Source organism: Zonotrichia leucophrys, chromosome 1 (genome assembly GCF_028769735.1).
Source record: "Zonotrichia leucophrys gambelii isolate GWCS_2022_RI chromosome 1, RI_Zleu_2.0, whole genome shotgun sequence".
In the NCBI taxonomy this organism is placed as follows: domain Eukaryota; kingdom Metazoa; phylum Chordata; class Aves; order Passeriformes; family Passerellidae; genus Zonotrichia; species Zonotrichia leucophrys.
Window position 1 is genome coordinate 94,676,539 of NC_088169.1, and position 19,735 is coordinate 94,696,273.

The 19,735-nt window shown below is 39.3% G+C and overlaps 1 protein-coding gene across 1 annotated transcript in view; it reads right to left on the reverse strand.

The window, feature by feature from the left end:
* MAN1A2 (mannosidase alpha class 1A member 2) overlaps nucleotides 1–19,735 on the reverse strand; it is a 133,979-nt gene that overhangs the window by 16,356 nt on the left and 97,888 nt on the right. Inside the window, exons 9-10 of the mRNA XM_064723042.1 lie at nucleotides 10,837–10,952; nucleotides 4,872–5,091 (exon numbers count right to left, since the gene is read on the reverse strand). Of these exons, the coding sequence (XP_064579112.1) occupies nucleotides 4,872–5,091; nucleotides 10,837–10,952 (336 nt within the window). The remainder of the gene's footprint in view (nucleotides 1–4,871; nucleotides 5,092–10,836; nucleotides 10,953–19,735) is intronic.

The window sequence follows — 19,735 nt, forward strand, 5'->3', positions numbered from 1 at the left end:
TCTGATAATTTATGTATATGTGTGCTTTATTTATAGATAATACATACTAAAATATGAAATGTAAATATACTACACACTTACAATGTATATAAATACAGTATACATTTTATACACCTATACACACATATATATATATATATATGTATCAAATATATCAGAGTAGTGCTGGTTAACCAGCATTTATCCACTGCAAGAGTAGACTATTTACCTCTATCCTCTTTTCTATATTATGCCCATTTTCTTTCTCCATGCAGGTACTTGCTGCTTAAATTGTAATCATTTAATGTCCCTAATGGGCCTTAGTAAAACACTTGTTAAAAAGCCTTTTGGAATCAGGGAATCACAGCTATGTTAGTCTTATCCACCAAAGAAGCTGGATTTCAGGCAGTTCTGGTGATCCACCACCTACAGAAACTGTGATGTCTTATCTTGCTTTGTAGCCTGCTTGTGCATTAAATCCTTAATTATCTACTCACACCTACTCCTAATGCTATTGAGCACTACAAGAAATTAAACCACCCAAGGATGGGTGACCTCTGCATGTTGTAATGATTTCACCAAATACTTATCTGAAATCAAGGATGCAAAATTGATAGCTGACTAAAGAGAAGAAGCTATTATGGACGCAGTATCTTCTTCTAAGCCAAGAACCATCTAAGGCCATTTTACAATGCTATAGTGGTCACAGAATAATCCAAATATTTTTATATAAATAGCACTGATAGACTATAGTCTAGGCAGCGAGAGTAGATGAGAAACAATTTCATACCAGTGCAAAGCTGAACAACTACCATTTAAAAATTTTTTAACTGACATAAAGTTGACTTCAATGAGAGCTGTATTTAGCACTGCCAAAAAAAGGGCAAATCTTTGTACTTTTAGGTAAATATTTCTAATTCCGTAAGTATTTTTGAAAATATTGTTGTCTGTTTTGTATGTTTCTTTAAGACTACGATCAATCTAGCAATAAATTTCCTGAAAGTAAGAAAGGATTCATAGTTATAATAACACATGCTAGACTCTAATTCATACAAAATTGGAGGAACAGAACATCCAAGACACTTCTCCTTGAGACTCTGAACTATTCCATCAACACATTGCTATTTCATACGTCTCACAAAAACATGTTATTATTCTCATTTCCTCAGCCTTGCCTGTTTAGCTGCTTACTGTAAGTCTTGGGGCAGAGATAGCATCTACTCATACCCTTGCATATGTCTCAGCTGAAATCTTAGTCATCTGGCTTATTCTGCACTAGAATTGTCACACATAAAAAACAGCTAAAGCTGTACTGCGATTCTGAGGACAGCTCTTGTCAAGAAACTTTAAAGAAGTGCAAAAAATTTCATCCTAAAATAAGCTCTCTGTAGTCAGTCAATACTTTACACACTATCAGCTAATGGCTAGGAAAATTCTTATGCATAAGGGATGGTAGAGTGCACTAAAAATACTGTGTGCTATAGATCAGCACACAAATGCCATCTATGCAGATAATTTTGCTTATTTATCTAACCTCTACAATACTTATGAAAGCTGATTATTCAGATTGATTTGTTAGTGATCTTTCCATTCCTTTGATTTCATTGAACTTGTTTTTTGTTGCCATCTCCAGATTTTGCATTGCCAATTGTTTCATGCCTGTGCCATGTTTCTCAGTGGTTCACATTAAGCATGAAAAACAAAGAACTAATCACCAGAAACCAGAACACCTCAAGATGTGCAGTACTCACATAAGCTTCAACATCAAGAAGCCTTGTGCCATGAGCACAGGAAGCTGTATTTTTGTAGCCTTACCAGTGCCCACTGACAGCATTGTGATTTCTTCTGCTAGCAAATGAGCACACAGATCAGAATATGCCTCCTATCTTTGTTTTTCTCAATCTTCTCCTCAAACTGAGAGCACACAGGACTACAGGAAAATCCTGAAATCTCTTGTCACAGGATGGGAGATTTAGGATGGCTGCAGCATTAATCTATTGATAGTTCATGGTACAAAAAATAGTAGAGTTGGTAGGAAACAGAGGTATGTGTAGACTGCACATCACAAGACTATTCTGGTTACAATTAAGTTTTCTCATTGAGCATCAATAAGCCTTTTCAAATCCTTTCTAAGGGTGCCACATGCATTAACAATTTCCTGAAGAGGGGAAGAGCCTTGGAGGGGGCTCTCATGCTGCCATGCCCAATAGATCCTGGAAACACAGATCCCTTGCTCAGAGGCAGACCAGAACCACGACTACACCCCCTGCCTTCACCTTCCAAAATCCACCAGCCTCCTCCAGCTGCTGAATTAGAAAGACATCCTTTGAGCAGTGCTACATACAGACTGATCCTCGGCTCAAGCAGAATCTACAAGGATTGTCACAGAGCCATGGCAAGGGCCCAAGCTTCTCACAACATACCTAGTCACTTCTCCAGCATCTTAGTCTGGAGTCTAAGGTCTTCTCTCAGGTATTCCTGGGGAACATTGACAGGTGACAGATTATCAGTGGGACTACATCCCTGCATAAACTTCTCGATTACATGGCAGTGATGCCAGTTGCCACTGGGACATAATCCCCAAGAAAATACATCAGGAATAGTTTCAAGGACTTTCCAGCTTCCCTGTACCAGTTAGCACTAAAATAACCAGCTTTCTAAAATATCAGGTTGTTTTTTCTAACAGGCTTTCAAACCTCCAATATGTGCAACAAGTTGATGATAGTTGTCAATATAATGCCCTCATTTTCCAGAAATGCTTTTCTTCTGTGAAATTCTGTTTCAATTTTGCTGAGACTTAAGCTCAGCTATGGAAATTTAGGTTGCTTCATAAAGTAGTATTTTCATACTGAAATATTACATCACCATTACTGTAGTTTATTACAAGCAGCTGTGGGATGACACAGGAAAGGGCAGCTCTGCTGGTTTATCTAAAGAAAGAGCTGCCTAACCCCTGCCTGCAGTCTCTGCATCCTTCACCCTCCTCTGGGCATGCCCAATGGGGCAAGCTCTCCCGTGTCCATAGGAGAAAAATCAGGAAATCACCTTTGCCTGCTGAACCATAAACCTATTAGCTGAACCAGGATGACTGTCTGCCCTCTTAAAGATGCTTTTTCTGCCATCAGCCAGTTCTGCCATTAAAGTGTACCATTATGCTCAAATCCTGCTGTTGAAACATAACAAAGAAGTTGACATTTGGCATATATAAGTTCTTAATATCCTTTGAAAAATCAGGCCAGAAAATGAAAACCAAAACATCCAAACACAAACAATCCACATTCCTGGGACTGCATGACTGAACAAAAGAGAACAAGGGCATTGCAAATTTATAGCTGTCTGTACAGCTTTCAGTCTTTCTTGCTCATGTGTTCTTATACAGTCATTAAATATGTAATCAAAACTTTTATCTCCCCCATCTTTTGACTTATTTAGGGTACAGAATAAACATCTGAAGGAATAAAATTAGGTCTGCTCAAACAACTGTGAATTTAACATTGCTTATTTTTAAATGTCGAATTAAACATTTAAATGCAATTTTTCAGAATGCAACAATAGCTGCTATGTCCTACCTTTTTTCTTCAGCATACTCATATTTTTTCTTTTCCTTTTTTTAAAACTGCTGCTTACGCAAATAAAATTATCACTTCTGTGACTGAATTATTTAGAAAGACAGGCAACTATACAATGATACGATGTAATCCTGTGGATAAATACATGAATTCTCATGTTAAAACTGCTTAAGTTATAGTTACCGTTATTTCTACTGGGAAGGTATTTCAGAAACTCACTTCTCTGATAGCTATGCAAAACCATTTCCAATCTCCAACCTACATTTATGCACAGCGAGCTTAAAAATCTTGCTCTCATTACAACTGTGTTCTTTTATATCCTAAAATAACTATTTCTCTTCAGTGTTTACCCCTTGAGATGGCAATAAATTTGTTCCTTTCTTCAGTATTATTTTTCTAGCCTGAGCAGGCCAATCTCTCATATTTTCCCCACTGTAAGATAAAAGCTCTGTCACTTTATTCATTCTCTTGGTCCTTCTCTGCATTTGTTCTGCTTGAAATTCAGATTTATACAGAGTATTCAGGGTGACAAATTACACATGTCTTCTAAGGCAGTCTTAATATTATCTAATCTCTGCTGAAAATTCTTCATCTGATACAGACCAGGACATTTTTCAACTCCCACTTCAGACAAAGAGCTCCTGACTTTTTCTGGCAAACTTCTTAGTTCTGATAGTCCAGTTCTCAAGATGTCCCTGATTACTATTCTGAGACTCTTCCATTTTAATTATGTTCTACAACTATATGGCCACCCTAAGCATACTCAGTGCACTTCAAGCATCAAGGTCACTATAAAATAATCCTGGTCCAAAAGACTGACCTTGAGAAGCTTTCAGCCCAACAAAGTCTGATGCTGCCTCCTCACTAGTCAGGCCTTTGGCGTCCTCACAGTCTGCACAATACTCTTCATCCTCTCTCATTTAATTGTACTTACTCAGAATGGACTATTACTAAAACCAGTAAAAAGTCTATTTACAATTTTTACCCTCTACTTAACTGTAAGAACAGTATATATGAAAGTAAAAACTTCCCTATATATCTGTGAGGACAAGAGGTCACACAAATTCCTTCCTCACCATACCCAGATAACCCATCTTAGCTGACTGATCCAAAACTGAGGACAAACATGCATGAAGGAACCATAAAATCTGGGTTTAGATTTACTCACTATGATGAAGAGCAGAAGTAAATACACAGATGTTAAAAACTCATACTGGTATAAAACCAGTGCATGTTAGACAGAGTCCAAACAAATCCTAACAATAATTACAAGAGTTGCTGTATTCCAACTATTGAAATTATTAGATTAACAATAGGTCTTACTTGTCCTGTCATACGACTCGTGACACGTATGTGCAATTTCAGCTCCGAGCTGCAAATAATGTCCAGCTTTATCATCTCTGGAACCATCTGCTCCAAGGGCAAACATTCCACCTGCAAAACAGGTCAAATGGCCCATCTTTCTTTCAAGATGCCCGTTCTTCCACTCCCCAATGAAGGTCAGTCCTCCATTGGACTTTCTGATGAGATGTTTTTCTATGGCCTACAAAGAGATTAAGAGAACATTCAAATGCTGTTCACATGCAAGTTTTACTTATTAACTTTCCTTTAGCAAGCAAAGTCTGGCTTTTGAAACAAAAATAATTTTCTTTTTTCAAATTCACTTCTGAGCACCACAGGAACAGACAGCTATAAGAATATAATTTCAAAGCACAAAAAAAAAAAACCTTAACTGCTAAAAATGCTAATGACATCTAACATATGAAAATCACAACAGAGACAATACAGTGCTTTTACTTGAGAATTCAACACTTATTTTATGGCTCAAACAGTATTTGTCAAACTGTTAACTCTGGGAAGCACCAGAGCTCTGTGCACTCTGTGAGTACTCAGAAAACACATCCATGTTGGAAACTTTTGGTCATCAATGTATGCAGTCATCCTGTCTTTAATAGGAAGTGGCAGGAATGCTCCAGCCACCTTCTAGCTTCTCCACAGCAGCTTTCTGATTGCACATTCTCAAATGATAGGTGTTGCAGCAGCTGATCACAAAAATACCCTTTATTTTATACGTGAGGCAACTGCTGCTTTCTTTTCACACATTTGTACCAAAACATGCTGTTGCTTGTGACTTAAAAATGGTATCCTTCTCTTAGAAGAGCAGCTGACTTAACTTCCCAAAGTTTGCAAACTAGATGGAACAACGTTTGCTTAAGCCTCTTTCAGAAAGGATCACAATTCCCACCAACCTACTTCAGTATTTACTATGTCTACCATTAGACAGTGAAAAAGTAATGAAAAAGAAGTGCTGGTCTGCACTCCTATTGAGTTAATTCCTTCACTAATACCACTGATAGATCTGCGGTTTGTGCTCAAGGCAGGATCCAGAGAGAAGAAGGCAGAAGTAACTGACAGAGCAGAAGCCAGTAAGTCTCTGACAGCTGCCAGGGTGGCTGTCTAACCATCAGGCAAACTGGTATTGACGACTGCCTTCTGCTGCTAAGGAGCCTGATGTGGCTAACTGTACAGGCCTCATTTGGGCTGAAAGTACTGGTACAGGAAGTATTGGACCTGCTGAAAACTGCCTTTGGAAAGGATATCAAGATCTGGAGCATTAACTCTGTTGATTCCATTATTCTAGACTGTGACAAAACTGATGTTTTTTGACCATATGGTACATAAAAGTTGAGCGCTCTTTGAAGGAAAGCCACTTTAACTGTGAAGAGCAGAAAGGCACTATAGCGTATGGATTATTTATTTCGTAGAGGAAAGCATTTTTTTCCAAATGCTAAATGACATCCCCTTTTGAATTGTATCTTCCCATAACTTCATAACTGTTGGGGAGCAAATGATTGCAGAAGCATTTCTAGTGGGACAAAATTACTGTGGCTAGCACCAGGATAGCCAACAAAGGCCAAATTTATATATTGCTCCACAAGCTACACTTCTACTCTGGATTTGCTTTCATAGTTTGACTGAAGAGTGCAGACTAGGTGCAACATGCTCCTCTTCTGAGCAGAAAACACATCTTCTGAACTTGGAAATAACTGCCTGGTAGAAGGGGTAGGTTTTGAAATCTGAAAATCAAGTCCTATCAGCTACTTAATAACTAGGTTAGGTTCTGAAAGTCACAAAGGAAGCATCTCAAGAACATACATGCAACTCTCTCAAAATACTTTATCGTTCAACAACCTGCTGCCTGCCAACTGTGGAAAAATGACAATTGGTATTTACAGTAATTAACAAGGGATAGCTGGACATTGCTGGGAGCACTGCCCAGGGGTGCAGGTTGGGATAGGTGTGGCATTTGTACCCTCAGCTGGATGGCTGAGGCCACTGAGCACTCCAACGGGAACTGCAAAGCAGTGGCATCCAGCTGGACTACAAGGAGTATACACATACCAGAGTGGATGTGTACACCTCAACTCCCAAAGAGAAGATTTAGTTCATATCAACTAAGAGATTAACTAATGGAAGGAGCTTCCTTAGTCTGAGCAATGCCTGAGCAACCAGGGTGGTTGAGGTCACTTGGTTTGTTCAGCCTAGAGAAGAGACTGAGGGGAGACCTCACTGCAGCCTTCAACATCCTCACGAGGGGCAGGGCAGGGAAAGGCACTGATCTCTTCACTCTTGAGACCAGTGACAGTAGGCATGGGGACAGCCTGAAGTTGTGTCAGGGGAGGTTTAGGTTGGATAGCAAAAAAAGGTTCTTCACCCAGAGGGTGGCTGGGCAGTGGAACAGGCTGCCCAGGGCAGTGGTCATAGCACCAAGCCTGACAGAGTTCAGGAAGTGTTTTAACAACATTCAGGCACATGATGTGATTCTTGGGGTGTCCTGTGCAGGGCCAGGAGCTGGATTCAATGATTCCTGAAGGTCCCCTGCTATTCAAGGTACTCTGTCATTCTATGCAAAACCTGAATGTTTCCTGAAGTTCACGTGCTTTTCATGACTACAAAAAATAGCATTTTCTGAGCTGTCTTGCAGCAGTACTTGCTATGTTGTGACTGTCAAGCACACGGCCAAATCCTTCTTTTAGCTACCTAATGCTGTGCAGTAAGAAAGAGTGAGGATCAAATTTATGAGCCTAACAGATTAGGTACTCAAGGCAGCAGATCAAAAAGAAGCTTACCTATCCTCCAGCTGATGTGAAAAGGAAAAAAAGACACTTGAAACCAGACGAGCTGGAAGGCCCATATGATGATGTTGAAAGCAAAGTTAAGAGGCCCATCCTCAAATTTTATCACCACAAAAAATTCCCAACAGGTTTCACAATTTCAGCATTTATCACAGCTGCGAATTTCCATACTAGGACATAGCAATGAAGTGTCCTTTACAGTGGAAGACTGCACCCATGTTATACAGAGGGGTTATGGATATACAAATTGTTTGTATTCATGTCAGAAGTATGTGGTGACCTGGATAAGACTTCATATGCCATGGATCGGAAACCATGACATCTGAAGAACAGATGCTGCATTTTTCTTCTCTGTGATAGTTCCAAGGAATGAGATATCACTGTCTACTGCAAGACTTAGGAGTGAGGTTATGTTGTCCATCTTGCACTCACATTGCTGTAATAAGATAAGGGAATGAAGTGTGGCTGGACAGAGACATTCTTTTAGACTGGTGGGTGCTGAGAACATTTCCAACTCTGTGCTGTGAGTGGGAGGAATGCATGCTACACCTTTCCCCTTCTGCTTGCACAAATGATGCAAACAGCTTCTGCTCCACATTTTGAAAAACAAAGAATAAGAAGTGTTAGCTATGGAGGAAGACCTATATTATAGGCAAAATCAAAAGAATTGTAAGGGAATGGCTTCTTAAAAAAATTATAATAAAAATTCCAATTGCAGTTACACAAAGCGAATCCTACTTAATGACTCTTGGGCTATGTCTTTCAACATCAAGTAGGACCTGGGAGGGACACAAACCCTGAAACAGCACATAAATTTCACAGCACATAAATCAGTACAATTCATGCAGACTCAAATGTAGAGGGTGGGTTTAGCTGAGAAAAAACAGAAGGAATTCTCTGATACTTGGACTGCAGGACATATCACACATGAATAAGAAGCAGCTTGGCTTTTCCTCCCTTCTATCCACAGTGTGTTTTCACCTGATCCCAAATTTTCTTTGCTCTGTCTCCATTCAGAGATGTGCCCATATAAAATGTTTGCAAGATGATTTACAGTGAAGAGGATGAACAGGAGAGTTTATTTCCTCTAATTTTGAAGTGTTCACAGTTTAAGAATTAGAGTAAAATATTTCAACAGTAACCACAATAGAAGTTAAATATCAACAGCTAAAAATCTCTAAACCCACAGGCCCCCATACACTGTATTTTAACCTATTAAAAATACACAAGTAATTTATGAACTACTAATATAGATTTTAACAAACCCTGGAAAGCTAAGGAAGTTCAAAAGGACTGGGAAACAGCCAATGCTTTATCAGTAGTTAAAAAAGTTAATAAAACAATTATATAAAATGAATGATGTGGTTTCAAAAATAAATGTTTGATTGATATGTGTATGCTGATACTAGAAATATTAGAGATTTCAAAAATTTCTTGGCATTTTACAAAATATTAGTCCTAAACAAGTAAAGAAAAAAAAATTGTGAAAAAAATAAAAAAATCCCTATCCCATGAAGATTCTGCATAGCTACTTTGTTCAACACCAGACAGTATTTCTAACAATGATCTCCAAGAAAAATGCTAGAAAAAAATTGCAGATGACACAAAAATTGATGTAACTATAGATAATGATAAAGGAAAAGTCAGTTCTGTAAAATCACTGAGAGCAGGTGACAAAACGGGTTTTGCCTGAACAATGTGTTGCAATAGAGATAAGTGTAAGGTCAAACACTGAGGAATCAGGAATGTAAATCACAGTGGTAGGAAAGCAGTAAATCGAAAAGATTATAACCAGCTTCAGAATAAAGCAACTGGAAAGTGGATGATGGTATGAGGCAAAGGTTAAGAGTACAAGCAGAGCTGCTGGCTGGATGAAGAGGATAAAATCAAGGAATCAGTTAGAAGAAGAATCACATTAGAAGAACATTGCTGTCTCCATACTGAAGATACAGGGAAATACATAGAAAAAAGCTTAAGAAATAATTCAAAATCTGTTTTATCTTGTGAGACCCAGAAAAAAAAAAAAAAGGCACTTTTCCTTCAGGAGAGAATGTCTATTGTACATTTGATAGTAACCAACTATATGGTGCAGATAACCCTTTAAAACAATGTAGAGAAGGGAAAAGTCAAAGCAGCTGGATGTCAAATGTAATCAAATTCAGGTCAGGAGTAAGACATATTACAGCTTCAAAGCAATTTAGTACTAGAATTTTCACTATATATCTTGTAAAATGTGAATTTTGAGAATTCCAAGAATAGGTGTTTTGCTTTAGAAGACTGACCGCACTAAAACTAAGCTCTAAAAACTTACATTGAAAGCAACAGGGCATGCACAGAGCCTGGAACAGATCACGCACCAGCCTCACATCAGCACTGGGACAAGGCTACACAGCCCCTGCTGCTGCTGGTGCCACAGCTCACTCAGACCAGCTCAGTCACTCTCTATGTTTCTAAACTGCAGGAGAGGAATGGTGGCACAGTGGGAACCACTATGAGAGGCTGCTGAGAGAAGATGGGGAAACTGGGAAAGTAACAGCTGGGCAGCAAAAAGCTCAGAACCACCACAGAAAGGCCACCAACCCCCAAATCCCACTGAACAATCTGCAGTACTGCCCTGCTTAGGCAAGCACTTTGTCTGTGACAGGGAGTAAGACCATAGCACAAGAGAACCATAGAAACAGGAATAGATATGAACTGCATTTTACAAGGTAAATATGGAATATAACATGTAAATGCCCTAGAAAATAATGCAAAGAATAAAACAATTTGGGACTTCGTGTCCTAGAATGATGAATTCTCAACACTGTAAAAAAGTGACTTGGTTGTTCTGCACACATCTCAAGGTTGCTAGATCTCCTTCTAATAAATTAGAGCCTGGGCTTTTACACTGTACCATTTGGGACAAGCTGGTTATTTTTAGCACAATAATCTGCATCACATGTATTCCACAATAATACTTTTTAAACTACTCAAAGTGAAAGCTAGTATTATTCATCACTTGATTTCTTAAAACTTACATAATCAAAACAAGTCCTGTGGTTGGTGGTGGTTTTCCTCCCTAGGTTTCTTTTTTTTTTTAAATTTAATTTCATTTCCTTAAAATCATTAAAGATTGTTCCACTGTATTGGAAAACTCAATGAATCATAATCACCTCAATTGCATCGTCGTACATTTTCCTTGCCTCCGTGTCCGTCTTGTCTGACATAAGCCAGGCTTTCAATAAATATTCATAAAAACTGTCTCCCAGCCCGCCCACGGATGTGTGATCTGTAGAAGGGAAAGAGGGAAGAAAACAACAAAAAAAAGGTTGAAGTTGTTATGCAATAGCACCTTAGATTTATTCAAAACATAAACTTGTGTTTTTAAGGCCTACTGCTGCAGAATTATAAACATTTTTAGCCTGTTTAGAAAGCTGCACTGCGCTCCTTCCCCTCCAAACTTACATCACAGGCATAGAACCTTCTGTATGTGTTCCCTATTTGCCATTCTGCACAGGCTATCCCTCATATCAAAAATGTACTTTAACCTCTGTTTTTACTTCATTCCAAAGAACCTAATTGTTTTGCTGCCAGGGTTTGGGGGTTTTAGTTTTTGGGTTTTTAAGGTATATGTGAAAACAGCATGTAGAAAACCTCCTAAGACCTCTGTATCCAGGATGTAACCAGGTCATGTGGCTGGCTACAAACTGTCATTCATTAACTACACAGAATCCAATATTTCCAGCAGATTTTTATTTCTTACAGGGTAGTTACTCAGCAGACTAATGAATTCCCTAAATGAAATGTTCTTATTGAAATTATTTTTCAAAGGCAAGCAAGGTGCCTTTGCAGTGTACAGCACAAGCCCTGCTCTGTTCCACTGTGCCTGAGAAGCTGTGCCATGTGCCACAGGGTAAGAGTGTGTTTCACTATTAGAATCCACCAGCACATAAACTGAACCTCCTAACACACAGATTTCTTCTTTGTCCCCTTTTTGATTTTATTTTATTTGTTCCCTTGCAGAGGTTGCCTTTCACAAATAGTGTCACTGCTATTCTGTGCTGATAGACCACTTGAGAATTATCTGTATTTCTCTTTGGCTGAACTATCATACTTCCCCACAAAAAGCCTACTGATGGTCTGGCAGCCTTGCAGCTCCTGCTCCAACCAGGGTAAGCACTCACTCAGTACACTCTTCATTCAAAAAGCAGCACTCTGTGAGATTTAATAAGTGACTCCAACCAGAATACACAAAACCTTCTCTTTCCTAATGTTACAGCTCTCAGAACAGCAGCACCAGAACAGCCTTAGACTCCTGAAGCTAGGCAAGGGAAATGTTTAACACCAACATTGTCACAATGCCAGAAATTCACTGCCCTAAACATGGCTGGTTGAGTCATGCAAGTACCCTTTCACTGGGTGAAGAAAAGATATGACACTTCCTTTTACAAAATACCTCATAAAGTGGTATTATTCACAGTTTTTCTGGGATAAAGGTGCAAAAGAGAGGTTGAGCTCTCCTTCTGTTCTTTTTTCCTCCAAGCACCATCCTACCACAGCATGTCTGGTTGTCTCTGAAGATGTGAGTAGGAGGTTAGAGCTGGTAGATGCTGCTATCCTAACTCTTCTAGCTGCCTCTTGGCTCCTCTGCTACTTAAAACTGGATTTCTAAACAAAGGAAGGAGCAAGTAGAGAGTCTGTAGCTTTCCCATTTCGTTTCAAGTTGTGAATTTGAAGCAAATTACTTCATGCCCTTCTTTTGTACTTCAGACTTTTCCTGACTGCCTTTTCACACCCAGTTACTCAGTGATTATGAGTTTTCATAAGCTTTCTCACCCTGAGCTATAAGAGGACATTCAGGTCATGAGTCACTTTCTTACACAAACACAAGGGCTAGAAATCATTCTTTCGATTTACAGTTACATTCTTAAGCAGACACAAGAAACAAGGGTCTGTGGTTTTCAGGAAAAAAATTAAAAAAATCCAAACTATCCCAAGACTTCAAAGTTACAATTCATGCCAGCATTGCTCAGGGACTGACTTCACAAGAGACAGTTTAAAACTACTTCTGTTAAGCTGCTGCCTTGTCCCCAGCTGAGCTCTGTCATTTGAGTAAGGGATGATCCTCAGGGAGATTTCCTTGACAGATGCACTCAGGTCCCAACAAGGACAGGCTGTTGAACCCTCAGCAGTGTTCTTGTAGTTGCTCCAGCTGGGATTGGAACAGGAAAGAGCAGGAAGATGAGCAGAAAAGGTTCATTTCCTAAACAGAGAAATCCACATTCCAGGTGTCTTTCAAAAGTCAATTATCAGCAACATGTCCCATTTCATGACTACTTCTCCAGGCAGTCATTTGAGAACTGTCCTTCTCTTCTGTCAGCAGCTCTTCTCCTTCACATTCCTTCTCATCTTAGCCAAGAGTATAGGGAACACAGGCACCAGAAGCACTGGGGGACACAGAACTCACAGCCATCCCCTAGACAGCCTTTTTTTACACCTTCTTCATGCCGAGAACAGGGCTGCTCAAGCCTCTTGGATTCAGATCGTCCTCCCATTCAGAAGCACACAAGTACATGGTAAGAAACTAAGGCCTTTCAAGGGCCTTCCAATTCCCAGCAGCAGCATTTGCCTTGCTCCTTTTATGCATACCTCACTGCAGCTCTGACCAGCCCAGAGTTTTCAAGGCTCCTCTCTCATCCAGCAGTGGGCTACTCCACTCCCCAGCTGATGCCTTTCACAGCTGGACCAGAGGGAAGACCTGTCAAAAAAGGCAAAGGATCCTGTTCCTTCTCTTCAGCAGCAGGAGAAGGACATATGAAATATTTCTGGTGGGAACACATGATGGTATTTCAGGGGAGCTGGCCACATCAAGATGCAGCTGTCTTTATGTCCTGTCCCCTCCCCATTGACAAAAATAGCCAAAAGGGGATGGAAGTGAAAAGGAGGCCAGTGCAGCAGCTGAACTGAGGTTTAAACACAGTGAGTTTTCCAGCTTCTGCAGCTGCATTAACTGCACTCTGGCAAGGTCTTCTTCAGCTTTTCTGCTAGTGTCTGCTAAAGCAGAATTTGCTGCATTTTATAAGAACTATAAGTAGAAATTACTTAAAACACAGTTTGCGACAGATTGTGGGTCTTTGACAATTTGGTCTCACCTAAAGCAGAAATGCTAAAGAAATATTTTTCAAGATGCCTTAGGAAACATATAAGTGGTGAAGACTGCAGAACTGGGTCATCGCATATCATTCTCTCCTAAAAGCAAACCTCCCTATCCAAACTTATCAGAAGGTCCATGGTGGTTATCACTTTCTCCTGCTCTTTGAGCTATAGCTCAGATGGCTTCAAAGATTTAAGTCAGCTTAACTCAGAATGTTTTGCTCATAAAAATGTTTTCCACATAAAATTTACTGACGTTTTCACACTGGCCCTAGCCTTCAGTGTCAATCCAGAGTACTAAAAAGGAATAACTTGTGATTTGAATAACTGAGCTTACAAAAGCATCTTGACAATCTACCTCTTTCCCATAGACTGAGATGAGGACCTTCTTTTAAAACCTCACACCATCATTATCTAATATTCCAAAGATAGTTTCATTCCAAATGATCTTATTGGTATCAGCAACCCATGAGCTCACTGTTGACACAGTCTCCAGACAAGAAGCAGAACAGCACTAAACCACAGCACAGGCAGGAGGTCAGACAGGGCACACAGTCTCACTGAAATGCCACTGGATCTCAGCCCCAGAGAGGAGGGAGGGTCTGCAGAGCTGGAGTGATTTGTTCTCTATAAATGAAACTGTTTCTTTACAAATCTGGGGAAACAAATAAACAGTTTTTTACTGCAAACAGCTCTTCAAGGCATAGGCAACAAGGCTCCCCCTTTTCAGTGACAGGTGAGGCACTGAGACTGGTCTGTCTGCTCTTTCTCTTCAGGACTAATTTTTGAGGACGGTTGTAGATACCAGGGATACTATGCATTCCCATAGCTCATCCTCATTTGTCACACCCAGACCTACCTAATATCTGTAAATAACTTCCTCCACAGCAAGCCAATTTCCACATGAATGGCACTAGTTCCCAAGAATATGGTTATGGCCACAGACTGCAAGTTACCAACATGTGCCACTTTGTTTTGTTTACAGGGAAAGTTCGGTTCAGTGAGCATGTTTCCCACAACAACTGACAGCCCCCTAAAGATAACTTTAATAATGAAGCCTGTTCTAATGAAGGTCTACCTGCTCTCTAGAGCAAACTTAAGATGTGCAAATTATTTTTAAGCAGATGGCTTTAAGTAGTTAACAGCAGCTTAATGAGGCAAATTAAAAACAGTTCATGATTTGCTAAACCCTCTCTGCTTTGTGCCTTAATTGTTCAATTGTCATTTCTTGGCAAGGAGCAAGAATAAATAAAGAAGCCAGGCATTGTATTAAAGGCAGCACCTCATGCCAGAACTGATGCTGCAGTCCCAACACCTGAGGGCGAGGCTTCCTGCTAGCCAGGAGCAGAGGGGAGCGAGCCTCTGCCCTTCCCTGACCCCGGGGCAGAAAGTTTCTGCATGGCTTACTGCACACAGGATAAAAAAGATGAAATACAATACTGAGCAGAGGTATGTTTAGCATGCACAGGCTGCCCTGCTGGAAAGCAAGACAGTGAGATAACATTGGAGCAGTGCAGAAGCACAAACAGGTGGAAATCAGGATCAACTATGCCCACAGTATTTTTAATTCACAAATTGTAACTACAACACTGATTCAATATTTTAAACTAGAGACAGAGAGAGAACAAGCAAGCAAAAAAATTACTAATTTGGCTATTTGTAAACTGAAATCTCAGAACTGTAATTGTCACTTTGGACTTTAAAATAAAGCAAAACTCACTAAAACCTGTGCTATTCTCACTAGACTGGAAATGCCAAGATAAACAAACCACTGATTAATTTCAACCAAGAGCAGTAGTACAGAATTATTTTGCAACAAAAGAAGAAAGCAATAAAAAGGAGGCTGATCTTCCCCAAGGATCACAAATTGACAAAGTGTTATTGTAATATGTCAGAGAAGGAGTTCAAGAGTGGAGAAGTTAAATGACCAGGAGGGGGTAGCTAATATTGACTTTCATTAAGAAACCCACATACCCATCACCGTAAGTTGTTCTGGTCTGCACCAACTAGCCTTACACTGCAGGAGCCCTCTTTCTCTGTGCAGAAAACTTCCAAAGAATTGTTTTCCTGTTTGCCTTTAGGCTGGCTCTGATTAAATTTCAGTTCAATCTTTACTTCATGTAGTTGGTCTTACTGCTCCTCAGCAGCTCTAAATAGGTGCAAGCTCCCCTTTTAATCCTTTAATCCAGAAAGCTGAGGCCCTGGAAATTGCAGCTGCTGCAATTCACAGCAGAAATTCAACCTAAGGATGTCATAAGCCATAGTGGTTGGCTTAAAAGTGCAAACACTTGTAAATTAACTGCAGGAAAGGCAGCCCTGGTAAAAGGAGGTGGAGGTGCAATTTTAAGTCAAATATAAACTATGTATCACTAAGGAACACATTACCAGCATGAGAATTTTTCTGAAAACATTCAGGGTCTCATATAACAGAACCACTTTTGGAGAATTTAAGTTAAGCATTTATCAATTGGGAGGTAGCTGAAGAGACACTGCTTCCCATTCTACAGTCTGGTGCCACAAAAGAATCCAGAAACATGAAACACCTCGCTCAGCTCCTCCCAACCTGGGGGGGCGTGAGCACGCCTGCTCAGCACTCACAGCTCTGGAGAATGGAGCAGCTGAACTCTAAATACTCCAGATGGAGAACCTAGATGTGAATATTTTAACAAGACTTGGGAAAATATGGATGGTTCTTGAGTTCCTTAACTATACTCTTTGAAAAAACAGACTTTAATCTGAGTAGAATCACATTCCATTTCTAGTATCATTTAGAGATGACTAAAGCATTTTTGTCAAAGTTGTTTAAAGAAACCCCAAGAGAACAGCTTGAGGCAAACAGAATATTCCAGTTGGAAGAACTAGTCTGGCAGCTACAAGAAACTGAAAACACAATCATTTAATGGAAAGTATTAAGCAATCTTAATTATAAGTGCTACCAGTTTCTCATAAAATAAAATTAAGCAAAATTACTTTCTAGATCTGTAGGGACTATCAAACTACAGATTAAAAACAGTTAAACTTGCACAATTTGAGTGAGTCCAAAGACAACAGAAATACTTTGAAACAGACCAGCAAGCATAACAAGCCAACTAATACACATATTTAGGTAACTAATGTTCTTAGAATCAAAACATTTCTTCAGACTGAATGTAATGTCAAAGGAATATCCTAATTTGGTATCTTACAACAGACTGTACTTTCACTCTCAGGAATTCACAGCTGGAACAAATGTTTTGTTTTTTGTATTCAAACTTTCCTGAAACATCAAAACATTCCAGCTATTACTTATAATTCTGGAAAGATGTAGGTCATCTCTCAGAAGACATATTCAAGAATTAAACATCAATCAACTAAAAAAATCAAGTCCACATGCTAAAATTAGAAACACATTAAATCCTTATATCAGTGTGTTTACTGAGAAGTTTACTCAGAAGCCTTTTATCACCTGAAGTTGTCTTTTCAAGGTTATTACACTCACCCACAGAGCCACCCAAATGAAGCACACCTGCCTCTCAGCCAAGTTTGGAGTCACTGTAAATCCCAACTGTGTGGGCAGCTTTAACAAAGCCTCTGGGATTTGCAGTGGATTGGTGGGAAGTCACGTGCATGCCTGTCTCTGATGACTTTCCTTTACTTGTCAAGGTGGCTGTGAAAGAGCTAAAAGGGATAGCATCACCTGCTGCAAGTATGCACCCAAAACCCAAATAGTCCCTTTTGAATAAGAGTTCATATATAGGGGGATTGACAAGTTCTTAAGGTTGTTACACCCTTGAGTTTATTCACCTTAATCTTCCTTGAATATCTTGATTCTCCTCTTGAAGATTATAAACAAGATCACGGGAGAGGGAAACCTTTATTAGATTAAATCTAGTCCAACATTCATCTGTACCAAATGAGCTGGCAAAACCACTGGCAAAAACTTCACCCTTCAAGCTGTATCAAGACATGGCAGTTTATATATTTACATATATATATATATATATATATATATATATATTTATATATATTTATATCTCCTACATGGAAGCTGACAGTCAAAAGTGATTCTGAGGAGCAAGGAAAGACACTCCCTGTTTTTGATGTACTTTTGGATTATACCACATGCGATAATGCGATATGAATCCAGGCTACCCTGTTTCCTTCTCCTAAACTTCAATCTATGTAGCTCTTCTTCTTCTTCTCATGACAGATGCTTGAAATGGTGCACACAGCTGCCTGACATTTTGATCACTCTGTAGGTGCTGGGAAATTGTGCTGATTTTAAGACTTGTTCAGTCCATGCTCTGTGACTGACACTGAGCTATCATAGCATACGTGGACTGCATTCATCACCACTCCTCTCTTACTTGTCTGTATATTTCATATGGGACCATATCACACAGATCTTCAAGTTGAGACAGTATTTTAGGTTGCTGCTACAAGGACAGTCCAACTCCCAGTGAAACTTCAGGATTAAAAGAAGCCATTGGTCAGATACATTCAATGTTCACAGAACAGAACTAGAGACCCTCTCTTCTCAATGTCACCAAACTGGAAATGTTTCTCTCGTGACCACCAGCAGCTATATCTCCACATAGAACTCAGAATATGAAGTCTCAATACTGAAGACATAATAAAAAGAAACAGATGTCAGATATGACAACAGATGTGTCTCTGAATTTACCAATCATCTAGAGAGCATCAACAGAAACACTAGGACCTCTAACACATTAGAGAGAAGGAATAAAATAAAACCAAGAAAGTTTAGTAAGACTGTAACAAGTCTGTAAGTGGACTTTGATAGCCTTTCCTTTCGTAAGAAACTAATTAGTCAAGAATGGTTCAAAAATGCAGTTTTAGGCATAACATTATCACAGAAATAATGAGATTCCACAGGCAATCAAACTCTAAAAACTCACAGAGGTGTCAAAGGATAACTTTATACTCCCCAATGATTTCAAGTTAATGTCTTCAAAGCCATCAGTTTAAGCTCTCAAAAACATCAGGCAGTACCCTAAACATGCCAGACTTCATTAATACAGATGAACTTACTGAATTCACAGTAAATGACAAAGATGAGAAAGACAAGTGGAAAAGCTGCTGTGGGACAAATCACAAATTCTAGATATTGATGCACTCCCCACCGAGATCATGCTCTGAAAGTCTAGCTTGATGGTACAACAAAATGAAACATTAATCTCTTTGCCTAGCAATGTATGCAAGCATTCTCATAACCCAAAGTTACACCATATCCAAATCCTCTCTTTAGGAATTATTTATAGACACTCCTTTCCAAATGCATAATTCATATACATGTTTAACCTTCCAATAACACTAGAATCTTTAACACACTAAACAAAGCTTTTATTTGTTCACCTTTTCCAGCACCTTGCTCAGCAGACCAGCAGAGCATCTTAACCTTGTAGTCTTATAAAAGCACATTCCCTGTAATGCACAGTTCTGTTGTATTTCATTAAAATAAAGTTTTAACAGATTATCTTGCTCTTGGCTTCTAATGAATAAACAAATTTGAATGCAGCTTTTTCCTGGAACACAGCTAATTACATTTGTACAAGGTTGTAAAGCAAAAGTGCAAGGGGAATTCCCCTGCAGAGATTACACAGATTATCTTCTATTCAAAACACACGCATGTTCCAAAGGACAGAACAACACAAAATAAATTGGAGAGTAAAATTAAGGACACCTGTCAAGATAGCAAAAGAAATTAAACTGCAAAGAACCACCCCCACCTCCTCATATGCAACAGCATGCCTACTACTGGAAGTCTAGAAATACTGCGGTAATTTTATATTTGTTCATAATGTAATAAACTGAAAGCAGATTTCAAATAGCAAAACCTCCATAAATAAATGCTTACACAAATGTCCAAACTATCCAACAGATCACATATCTCCAGTTCTATAAATAATGTTCCAAACA